The sequence below is a fragment of the Castanea sativa genome, chromosome 1 (assembly GCF_040712315.1).
Source record: "Castanea sativa cultivar Marrone di Chiusa Pesio chromosome 1, ASM4071231v1".
Lineage (NCBI taxonomy): Eukaryota > Viridiplantae > Streptophyta > Magnoliopsida > Fagales > Fagaceae > Castanea > Castanea sativa.
This window is the reverse complement of record NC_134013.1, coordinates 49,110,197-49,123,297: the sequence shown is the minus strand read 5'-3', so window position 1 is coordinate 49,123,297 and position 13,101 is coordinate 49,110,197. Positions and strand designations below refer to the sequence as shown.

The following is a 13,101-nucleotide window of genomic DNA, read 5'->3' as shown; positions in this document are numbered from 1 at the left end:
CTCTCACTCTTTATAGTAAAGCCAAGATCTTTTTTTTTTCTTTTTTCTAATATGAACATCTCTTGAACCGTCCGGCAACTGATTCTAAGCCAAAACCATATATACAGTTTTTTTTTTCGCTGAATAAACCATATATTCTGTAATTTCTTTGAATGAATATATTCTGTATTTATGTTTGTAAAGCTATCCTTTTTATCAACCCCGTTAGTTACTTATGCTGTTTAGAATCCAATTTGGTAAATACAAGAGTCCTAGAATCAAGGATTGGTACAATGAGAAGAAAGGAATTATTTATATTAAACATCATAGATATGTGGATATTTTCGTAATGTGTGAAACATAATTTGCATAACAAGGTAACATATATATGGTTTTGAAATAATCAAAGTTGCTATACTGATGGTGAATAAGTGAAAAGATTAACTTTAGCAAATAAAAAAGAACTATAATAGTGGCTAGCTCTTTCCTGAAAATTTAAAATTGAACATATAAATTGAAGCTCTTTTACATTCATATCAAGGCAAAGCATGGTCAAGCACGAATTGCCCCTAGGCCTAGTTAACATGTCTCTGTAGTATATACATTTCGAAGGGAGATGTACCAATCACCAACAAGAGTTAAAAAGAAAATTAACAAAAAATGAGAGAGAGAGAGAGAGAGAGAGAGAGAGAGAGAGAGTGATTGGCTGCAAGTGACAGCAATGGCTTTGCTTCAAATTAACTTGTGGCCTCAACAATGGCCTTCAACATGATGCTTTTAGTCATGCCAACAAAGAAGCATGACTACACATCTCCTGATTATGTATAGCCTTCCCTTCTGTTCTCTGAGATAACCTCCAAGCTTTCTGCACGATACCTTACTCTTAGAGTCTCTTACGGTTGCATTGCTCTTCTTCATATCTTATTCTCCTTGTGTTGCTTTCCTCTTGCCTTTCAGAGAGAGAGAGAGAGAGAGAGAGAGAGAGGACTCGACTTCTCAGTAAAGTTTGGGATAGAATAGAACTATGAAGGAAGGGTCTTGCAGTAGTGTATGGAATGGAGCAAAGAAGGGCTTCATATAAATAGAGGAAGAGGATGTGGTCCAAGGCTCAAAAAAAAAAATTCCCCCTACCCTGTTTTGGATTCCATGCCCCCAAACTAAACCAAACTCTCTCTCTCTCTCTCTCTCTCTCTCTCTCTCTGATTAATGGCCGACCAATTGTCTAAGTTGTTGATGCCCACATAAATGTTGGTGCAGAGGATTAGGTGTCACAAAGAGAGAGAAAAAAAATGCCATCTAGTAACATAAATATTTGGGTAATGAAAACAACTTTTCATGACCATCTAAGAACATCGTACGAGTAATTTCGTAAAGAAACTCGGATGTTTCCCTTGACAAGTCGATCTTCAAGGTACAGTAATCAAGTGAAAGGCTCAATAAAATTAAAGTATTATGGGCAATTAAATTTAGAAGATACATTATTGGTGGAGAATTAAATAAAGACTCAAATTCTATTTACTACTAGTTCAAAAAAAATTTAAAATTTATCATAAGTAGAAAATAGAATATAATAGAGAATTGCCAAAAGTGTCAAAAACTGCAACATCACTGCGTTATAAATATTTAAAAAATATTAAATTTTTTTTTTTTTTGAAAGTCCTTTCAGTACAGCATATTGCATAGGGTCTATAAGTCTATTGAACAAAAATAGTGGCCCAATTATTTCCCAACCGTGCATTATTTATTTTGCACCAGTACGTATCAGTATCCAAGTTATTTAGAGCACCCTCACCATGTTGGTCTTTGCTACTTGACGTGGTATAATTATTAGTATGATTTATTTATTTATTCTTCATCATCATCATTATCATACGTACACATCCAGCCAATATGCACCAATAGTGTTCTCCTCGCAAGATAGCACTATAAGATAGTATTAGCATAACACACGGTATATATATATATATATATATATATATAGTGTTATGTTAATACTATCTTAACTAAGCAAATTAACATATTGATTTACATGCAGTAGTAGTACTACGTACTCTCCGTACTTCTCTCAGTTACTTTGGATGTCTCCAGTCAAGAAGCCAAACTCATAAAATACAGTTTATAAACTACTATATTATGTGAAAGCTCTACGCTCAAAAGATTGCTATCGAATCTGAACCAGTGTTTCAAACCCGACCAAAGTTTAACATGATTATTCATTTGCTTAACCAAACAACGAAGCATAATACCACATGTTTTGTCTCGTGCTCCTCCCAACTCACTTGCATAGCAGCTTCCATTAACCTATTATAAGATACATATATAGTCCAATAAAATGTTAATTACGTTTTGTTCACGTAACAACAATTATAATGTCTACAGTATTTTTTGCTTCACCAATAATCTATCTAGCTAAACATGATATAATATAACAAAATGGCCAAGTTAGTCAACATGGTTTGGTCTAGGGAAGTCTATACTTGCAGAATATCGCTTATCCAGAGGTTTGTTGTTCTTGCAAAGCTAACTATATGACTATATTATAACCCACCCACCCCAAAAAAAAAAAACGGAATATATCTAAACCTTATCGGATTGTAAGCTTGGCCCATTGGAATTTTCTAAACTTTTAGAAGTCTCATTTGGTTATGAGTTATGACCCACCGACCCATTTAAAATCATGAAAAAAGAAAGATCCACATACTCTTAGCAAGGGAGAAGGGTTTAATTATAGGGGACAATGGCCATTGAACGATTCCCAAATGACACCTAGCTACAATGTCAATTGGGGCCAGAATTTGTCTCAAGGTGTTGGTGATTTTTCTTTAATTCTTTCTCCTAATGTTAGAAAAAGACACAGTTGTACCGCACAAAGAAGATAGGTTCGCTTTTCTCGAAAAAAAAAAAAAAGAGAAAGAAAGAAAGATAGGTTCGCACGTGATAATCCCGTGACTTACATGGCCACTGCCTTATTATATATAGGCAACCTAGATTTTTGCTGAGTGCTCTTCATTAGGGGAGCCTCATGTCTACCCCATGTTTCATCAAACTGTCCAGTTTCAATCATCATTATATATTATAAATATCTTCCTCTTGATTATAACTTAGTCATTGTATTTAAATATAGTTATATATATATATATTGGATGAACCTACTAATCGTATCTTTGTCTTGGTTTATTCAAAGATCATGTATGTCTAGACGCCTCCAAATTGTTCGTGGTACATTGTATGAATCAAATTTTTAGCTCGCTAAATCTGAAATAGGATCACACTTCTCGTTTAAAAATGCATGCCAGCTTTAAGTCCCAAATATTGGCATGCTATGTACCTAAAATTTAGAGAAATTTGTTCCCGGAAAATAAATTAGTCGCTGAATTTTAAATAGAAGATGCTAAAAGATTAATAATATATGATCCTGTCACCAAAATCTATCTGGCATTAAGAAGTCAAAAAGCTACTATATCATTTACTTCGTTGATAGAAAATTACAAGAGAACACATATTTTCATCCGTAACCCCTTAATATTATGATTAATTGTGAATCTGTGATTGTGAGTCTGTGACAAATCAAATCTTCTATTAATATTATCCTTTAAAACGAGAGAAATCATTTAATGGCATTGCCGACGCTATGTGAGGCTTGAATTGCCAAAATACAAGAGTCGGTCAAGTTATTAACCAAATTTGAATGGTACTTTGATTACCTTATCCGACCTTTGTGATTAGCTTCAATTTGTATTCTTCTTTGTCTTGTCTTGTGTGGCACTTTAACATTTTGTTTGGAAGGGTGGAAAAATGAGAAAAGGGAAAGAGATGGATGATCCTTGTTTAGTTGGCAGAAGAAGAAGAGAGAAATGGGTGAAAATGGAGGGAGATATTATCTCTCCAGTTCACCAATTCTTGTCTGCCAAATTGGGCTGAAAAAAACAAGGAGTAGAAAAGGACAAAAAAGTGTTGCTTTCTTGGCCTTTATTTTGTCCATTCAAATGACTATTTTGCCCTTGTTAGGATCATATTTTTCATATGTTTGCCTACCTTTTAACAAAACATATTTTTCTTGTATTTGTGTAGATCTAACTCATCTAAGTAGATTCTAGAATATTATATGTAAAGACACAATTTGCACCCAAACTCAAAAGTAAGATTGGGATAGGCCCAAAAATTTCAATACAATGAATTTGTAGAAAGTGAGATTGAAATCTAGGTTCTAGTGATTTTAAATAACAAAGATGATGGGCTAGTCTACAACATCATGCACATGGGATAGTTTATATAACAGAAATTGTCCTCGGACGCAAGCCAAAGAAACTAGATCTTATATTTTACTTTGGACTTGGACTAAATCAGATTACAATTTTTGATCTCAATGTCTACAGTGTTTTCTCTTTTCCCCCTTCGATCCCCTTTCGTTATTGTCCCCTCCTCCTTTTATATCCTACTTCTTCTTCTGTCCATCCTCCACGTATGGATCAGATTACCAGCTTAGATACTTGTCCCATCAGTCCATCCCTGAAGTCTTTGGAGTTAGCTGTAAGGCTGAACCCTGGTACTCAGGCATCACTTCCCCATTAATGCGGCCAGAGAGATAGCTGCAGAGCATTCAATGCGGTGGTAACAGCTTTACCTTAGATATTCCATAACTCTTCTTCTTATCTCATGCATCCACCAGGCCTACCCTTACTTATAGGAACTCCTAGAGCCTTTGGACGTCGGACAACCATTTCTTACCTAGGACATACTCTTCCTCAGACCATCTTCTTGGACAACCATAATCAGACCTCACATCTTTAACCATCAGCACTATCTCTTGGGCTGATATTCTCACATCTTTAGACCATTCAATGTCTTCGGATTAGGCCTCTAGCCCAACACATATCCCTAGGCCCATTGACCCCACATCATGCAATATGTCTTGTTGCTATATCAAGTGGTATTATTGAAAACATGAATACTGCAAAAATAAATAAATGAATAAAAAATAAAAATAAAAACCTCGATACTAGCTCGACACAAGCTATCTATCGAGAATTAATGAAGAGCCTTAACACCTCTCGATCTATCAAGTTTTGCAGGTCCAAAATTTTCAAATCTGTTTTTCGGTCCAAGATAACTTAGACTTCTAGGGTTTCATTCACTAAACTTCTAGGAGATATAAAATATTTATTTTAAAGTCATCACAAAACATAGACTCAATTAGAGAATTTTTAAACTTATTGTGAAGCTACTGCATTCTTATACGCCTTAAAATTTTGTGACCAAGTGCTTCCTTCTCTACAAGTGTATTTAAGAACTTTGCATCCAAAAACAAGCTTCAAGTTGTTGGGAATTAATCACGTACTGAGTCTTCTACAAAAGGAAGAATTCTTTACAAAATCAAGATCAATTGGAGATTGGTGTAAGGATTCAACCATAGGTTAGGACTTTGAGATAGGCCAAATTTGGGGTAAAATTTCTTGTACTTGTAATCTCTTGATTTTGATTAGTAATTCTTGAGAGTGGTGACCTAAAAATCACCCTGTAACTAGGGTTTTTGCCTTATGATAAGTTTTCCCCATTAGTCAACAAATCATCGTGTCAATTTATTTTCCGCTAAACTCTAAATTATTTGGTGATTTGTTCATACCTCCACCATTTACATATAATTTGACCTAATTATTTAACTTAAGTAATTAAATTAATTAACTGGGGGTCAATATATAACCCAATAGCCCTCACTTTACTACCATAAATAAACACTTCAATCATAATTGTCAAAATGTAAATGGTATCGTGTTGTCTATTATAGATATACACAAAAAAAACATATTCACTATAATTTTAATATGAATTTAACTAATAGCTAATTTAATCGTTACTTATGTAAGAGCATCCACATTGGTGGAGGCAAATTTTTAGCTTCTTGGCACCATAAAAAGCCACTTTATCTATTTTAACTTACCATTTCACAACTCACTCCACATCAATGGTCTTATTTTCACATCAAAGTTAAACACTATTCATTTATTTATTATTTTTTCTCTCTCTTCATCTCTACCTCTCTATCTTCTCCCTCCCTTCAATCCACAGGCACTCACGGCGCCATCAACCACTACGAACTGATCCATCACAACTAACCCAACCACTAGCCACCATCAACCACTACAAACCGATCCGCCACCACAAATGCAACAACCATCAACAAAACCAAGCAACCATCAACAAAACCCATTTATCAACCATCAACAAAATCAAAACCCATTCATCAAAATAAAAATAAAACCCATCAACAGAGAGAAAGGAGTGCGAGATGGGTCGGTGTGACGAGTTGGGTGGGGACTTGGGGCTTGGGTTAGCAGCGAGTGGAGGAAGAAATATGGGTTGGTGTTTGGGCAGGAGAGTTGGGTCGCTGAGGAGTGAAGGAAGGAAGAAAAAAATGAAAGGGAGAAGAGTATCGGTGGCTTGGGTCGGTGAGATGGGTTGGTGGAAGGGGTGGGTCGGAGCTAGGTAGGCGAGATGGCGTTGTCGACGCAACGGCAAGTGAGATTAGCGAGGTGGAGGAAGAGAGAAAAATCTGAGGGAAGAGTGGAGAAGTGAAAGTATGAGGAGAGAGGAGCAATGGGAAGAAATGAGAAGGAAGAGAAAAAAATTAAATGATTTAAATAATCTTACTAGCGTGAACGTGCAAATAAAATAGTTTTTTTTTTTTTTTTATTTACATTTAAGCTACACTACATAGCCAAAAATAGTTGTGCATTGTAGCTAAGAAGCCAAAATTTATGACTTTAATTCCACCAATGCTAGGTAGGCGAGATGGCGTTGTCAACGCAACGACAAGTGAGATTAGCAAGGTGGAGGAAGAGAGAAAAATCTGAGGGAAGAGTGGAGAAGTGAAAGTATGAGGAGAGAGGAGCAACGGGAAGAAATGAGAAGGAGGAGAAAAAATTAAATGATTTAAATAATCTTACTAGCGTGAACGCACAAATAAAATTTTTTTTTTTTTTTTTTTTTTTACATTTAAGCTACACTGCATAGCTAAAGATAGTTGTGCATTGTAGCTGAGAAGCCAAAATTTATGACTTTAATTCCACCAACGCAACCCCAATTTTGTAGTTTGTGGTGCTAAAAATAGAAATTTAGCTTTTTAGTACCACCAATACTAATGCTCTTATAAGATTTAATAAAGCCAATTAAATAAATCAAATTAGCATATATTTATATAACATACACATTCAAATTGATTGAACTCAAAGGTAATAATACATGAATGACAAAGTTTGGTTACAAATTCCACTAAAATAATTAGCATGGCTAGAAATTTTAAAATTTTAATTTTTTGATTGCAAATTCTTTATGTTCTTAACGCGCGTATCAAATTTCATGTCACTCAAATGTTATTTACTATTCAATTCATAATCTTATTTTTTATGCATAATTTTGGACTTCAAAAACTTGAAATTTAAATATTTGATAAATGACATAGCTATTGATCTTCAATTACATACAAATCGTGGAGGCACCAACAAATAACGAAAAATATTGAATGCAGCGAAAAATAAATTTTGACACAATGATTTGTTGACAAATGGAGAAAACCTCACAATGCAAAAACCTCATCGGGTGATTTTAAGGTTACCACTCCCAAGAATCCACTAATCAATAATCAAGTGATTACAAGTATAAGGAATCTTACCAACTACTCTGGCCTATCACGAAATACCAACCTATAGTTGAATCTTGCTCTAATACCCAATTGGACTTGATCTTATAGTAACCTTAATTATTTTGATGCACAAACCTCTAATTTGTGACTAACCCTTTGCATGGATCTCAATACGTGACTAACCCTTTGCACGGATCTCAATACAAGACTAACTTCAGCAACTTGAACAGATGTTGTTGGCTGTGAAATTCTTCACTTCATTAGCAATGAAAATCTGGAAGTACTTTATTATGAAACCTTAAGTACAAATGTAATAACTTCTCACAGAAAAATAAGTCTCTTGGTCTCTACATCTGTATGTGACGGCTCTTAAAATAAGTCTTATATATGAATAGGATTGCGAAAAAGGAAACCGTAAACAAATACAAAATCCTGGACCGGATTTCAGATCTGGAAATTCTGAAATCTAATTCTTGATAGATCAAGCTGCTATCAAGCTATCTATCGAACTTCTCATTAAGTCTCAATACCAGGCATCTGTCGAGCTATCTATCGAGACTTAATGAACAACTTTTCTTTACTTGTTTCTTGTATCAATCTTCATGTCTTTAATACTTGACTTGAACAATATGTTTCTTGAAGTACTAAACTCATCTTAGATCTACCCAATTACAAGTAAAGTGCAATTTGTCAAGGCATTAGTCAATTACAAAACATATCACTCTAACATATACTTACAAAATTTCTAAAAGATCTAAGATCAATAGTTATATCATCAATCAATTTTTCTAAATTGTAAGTTGTGAGAGTCTGTTTTTTGAACAGTATCCGGGTCCAAGCTTGAACAAGGACCCCAGGCCCTCTAGTTGTAGTTTGAAGGGACTGAGCTTAGTCTACCGCAGCTAAGTGGGCTGTTTAAAGATCAAGTGGTGCACAAGGCAAAACTCCTACAATACACATACACAAGCAGGCGAGAATATATGTATTGATTAATAAGGAAAACAACAAAGGGAGGCAAGCGTAATAAAGAAGAAAACAGAATAATTGCTCGGGATCCTCAAATCAATAGGAAATATTTCATTAGTTTTCTTAGTTGTGGATTACAATGAGCTCACCAAGACTTAATACAAGGTTCAAATAAGCTCAAAAATTAGAGACTTAGATGACTCTCTAGGCCTCTAATACTTGCAAAATTTGAATCATTTTGAATCCATGTGCTATAGTGGCTATTTCTAGGATATCGGGAGATATTTTCCTGTTTCCTTTTAGTTTTACAAATTTTTCTTGATGATTCTATATGATTTCTTCCTTGCTGCCCCCATTTTCAACGCTGGCTGCTTCCTCCTTTTATAGTGTCACATTAGGGTTCCGGGGTACCATTAATTCTTCCCCCTTGGCTCCCTGGGTACCAGAGCCCCCTGTTTGTCTCAGCCCCTCTGTCAACTGATCCTTTCCTTATTTCCCATAATTCTCTTCTTTTGGTGTTATTTCTTCAAAAGTGTCTTGCTGACCTTCTGATCTGAGGTTCCTTTGGGGAAGCCAAACCTTTAATTTTTCTCTTTCTTCAATCCTTTCTTTCTTTGTCTTCTCTTTTCGGGCTTACCTCCTTTTAGCCGCCCCTCATCTTTTTGTCATTTCTCCCAGTAAGTAGAGTCTTCTTCTGCCAATCCGAAAGTTTCCCCAGCCATTTCCTCTTTTAGGTTCCCCAAGGCACCAACTTCTTGCTCCTAAGTCGTTTCTCTCTAAGTCCTCAGGTTTTGTGTTGCATCACTAGTGCTTCGAGAAGGGTCCATCTGTTTTCTCGTTCTTGGTGTCTTTTAACCCCTTTTTGAGCTGTCTTTCTCTCCTTTTAGCCGTGCTGCACATCCAGAGCTCCCAAGCAGCTTCCGGCGTCCTAGCCCGTCTCCCTTTTTTTGTGGTCTTTCTTTGATTTCTTCTTCTCTTCTGATCGGGCTGACTTCTTCTTCTTTTTTTCCTCTGTTTTATGGGGTCTAAGCCTTGCCTCTTTATGGATCCAGGGCCCTAGGCCCATTATTTTTCTTTCATTTGTAAGCCCAATTTTCTTTCCTCAATTCTTTTGCCCCCCCATGGGTTGGCCCGATGTGCCATTTGTTTGGCCATTTTATCATGATTTTTTAAACCTCAACATAAGTTTTTGTAATCTGAAATTATGCATGAAAAATAAGTTTATGCGTCATATAATAAATAATATCCGATTAGCACAAAATTTGACATGTTTATTAAGAGCGCAAAGAATATACAATCAAACAATTAGATTTTCAAAATATGTAGCAATGTTAATTTTTTTTAAGGAAATTATAGCCTTAGGCTTCAACTAAGTTTGTAGCTAAACTTTGTCATTATCTTATAGAACTTAGCTAATACATACTTTTTAGTTTTTATTTTATCCTTGTCTTAAGATTAGGTTAATGGGATTTTGAGTCTTTGAAAACTAATTCATTATTCTAAGGCCCAATCAAAATTAATTAAGCATAATTTCATGGATTACAAGAATGCATCTTAGCCATTAAAACCTTATTTAGTTTGATCTTTTAATTTGATAGTCTGATTGAAGCGCTTGATATGTCTTTTTGATCGTTAAGACTTTTATATTTGTTTAAAATGAAGAATTTGGAAATTCAACGGATAAAATGAAGATTTTTCCCTTATGTACTAAAATGATGGATTGCCCTTGGTGATATTAAGTGAATTATTGCAAAATGAGGTATCTACAAACTCTACATAAAGTAATAAATTAAACAATGAAGTTTTAGAAAGTAAAAAATTAAACCTTGAGGAGTTCAAAAGTAACAAATTAAACACACGACCTAGATTTGATTTGTTACTTTTAAAACTATAGTGTTTAATTTATTTTTTAAAACAAATTTCATGGTTTTATTGGGTTTTTTTTTTAGTTATAGGTTTAAATTGTTATACCCCTAAATTGTGTGCGTATAAAATATAATTTTCCTATTAAGTTTTCGGTGGCATTGGCATAATAGCATGGTTAATATTTTATTTATTTATTTTTTATGGGCAACATGATCAATCTTAATAAAGAATCCAGATTCTTAAGCTTAAATTATTCCATATTTCAAAAAATATACACCACATGAAAAGCTTTTCTTCTTAGAAAGGTTGGAACAAAATTAGAAAACTTGATTTCAATAGGATTTTTAACTTTCGCATTCTAAAATTTAGTTTTTTTTTTTTTTTATCTTTGGGGTTTTTACAAATATCATCTTTCAACTTTGAAAGTAGTGTTAATTTGATCCTTACACTTCAATTTGAAGAATCAAACTTATGAACATTGGATTTGTGAAAAATCAAACCTTTTGAATAGACCTAGAAAATAAATCGTGTTGATCAAGTTTGGGTTAGAAATAAACTATCCAAAATAGGTTACAAAACTTATGATCCTAGCCCAGTCTTTTAAGAAAGTGGTCGATGTAACAAAAAAATCAAAGCCAAAATACCATTTTGGTCCTTATATTTTAGTAGCAGTCAATTTTATTCATGTTATTTTCAACTTTAAATAAATTTGGTCCCTACTAGAAACTTACTAACATAATTTACTACAAGTCAAAAATAACAGAAACCAAATTAATTACAACCAAAATGGTATTTTCGTTGAAAAAAAAAAAAAACTTGATGTGGACCATATAACCTTATCAATCTCATCAAGTGCATTTATTACATTTAAAATATAAATAAAGTTAAACTACCTACCAAGATAACTATATATATAAAGTTTCAATAACAAAAATAACATGTTAGGTATAGAAAAATAAGTAAATAATTAATTTGAATTGCAACTCGATCTACTCAACGTTAGTCATAGATCCAACCATGGAAATATTCATACTTGAGTTGCATTACAAGTTGACATGTAGTTTCATCAGTATTTTCATTTACACTATAGAATTTTAATATAACCTTATGTCACAATGAAAACAAATCAAAAAAGAATTAAAATTTGAAAGCTATGACTATGGATTAAATATTACATTAAAATTCATGGAAACAACTTTGAATACAAATGAAAAACGTCTACATTCTTTGGCAAAACACAAGATCGACTCCAATTCTACAAGTGAAGAAAAAAAAATTTTAATCACAAAAATAATGGGTTAAAACTTAAATGTAGAGAATTGGGTTGTTTTGAAAAGAGAGAAGATAGAAGCAAAAGAAAAGAGGCTAAAAAAACCTCAAAATGAAAAGTTAATGTATTAAACCTAAACTTACATGGATTAGGATCGACCTATATATTTTTTTACGGGTACAAAAATCCTTACCCATACCCATATTTTTCCTTTGAATTCTAGTGAGTTAACAAGTCCAAATCCAATTTTGTCACGTCTACTTTTGATACTATTTTGTTTGAAACCTAACAAGTTTAATCACTTAACATATATAGGGTAATAATGGCATTTCAAAATTATTGATGACATGAAAGAAATTATGTTCATATTACATTATTAAACCTAGCTATTAGACTCTAGTTATAAGAATTTAAGATTTAATTTGTCCCAAACATAAAATGCAAGGGGTAATTGTTCAAATTTAAAACTCAAAAACCTTTTTCATTTTTTTTCTTTTGGCAGGGAGGGTGATTAAAAAAGAGTATTTTATATTTGTTGTGAGAAGACCCTTCAAGTCCCAATGGGCAGCAGCCTGGGCAGTGGGCAGGGACACATTTTGCTGTGTGAATAAATCTCACGTTCCGTCTGCACAACCTACAAAGATTGAAAACAACTCCCTGGCCCATCATATATTGGGTGTCAGCTTGTTGGGCTTTATTTTTTGGGCTTAATTAAAATAAAAGAACATAAGAGTGATGATATTACAGCCTCCATGCTGGGCCTCTGCTCCCTCAGCAAATCAACCCCAGCTGACATTCCAAGCCCATAACAACGGCCAAACCCATGTAGATTTTTTTTTTTTTTTTTTTTTGCTTAGTGAACCCATGTAGATTTCATCATGAAGTAAGAGAAACCCAAAAAAATAAATAAATACTGAAAATTCAATCACTTACAGAATCTCTTACTGAAGCTCATGTTGCTGACCTTATTAATCCTATGACCAAACAATGGGATCTTTCACTCCTTGATAATTTGTTTCTTCCCCATGAGGTAAGTTCTATCAAGTCTATTCTTTTGTGTAAGAATCGGGTTGTTGATAAAATTTTCTGGCCTTTAAATCAATCGGGTTTTGTAGTTAATTGTAATAGTCAAAGTGTTGTAGACTTGAGCAAGAATTCTATGTACCATTCACACTCAAAGCACGTTGAGGTGAGATACCATTGGTTGAGACTAGTTGTTGAACAATAGTCATTTGAATTAGAGAAGATTCACACAGATGAAAATCCAACTGACATGTTGACCAAGGTTGTGTCTAGAGAGAAGCTAAAACTTTGTGTCGGGTTGGCCAACATGAACTCTGATTAAAGACTTGGGTTGAAGATCTCCTCCATAGTGGGCTTG

The 13,101-nt window shown here is 34.0% G+C and overlaps 1 protein-coding gene across 1 annotated transcript; it reads right to left on the bottom strand.

Annotated features, from left to right (window-relative positions):
- Positions 1–435: 435 nt before the first annotated feature.
- LOC142622378 (small polypeptide DEVIL 3) lies at positions 436–1,133 on the bottom strand. The gene has a single exon (XM_075795828.1). It carries the CDS (start codon positions 895–897, stop codon positions 757–759), a length of 141 nt encoding a protein of 46 aa, XP_075651943.1. The 5' UTR covers positions 898–1,133; the 3' UTR covers positions 436–756.
- Positions 1,134–13,101: the final 11,968 nt, after the last annotated feature.

What these genes read in the sequence shown, in the direction of transcription:
- LOC142622378 (XM_075795828.1), bottom strand. Translation starts at nt 897, where the DNA reads ATGAAGAAGAGCAATGCAACCGTAAGAGACTCTAAGAGTAAGGTATCG.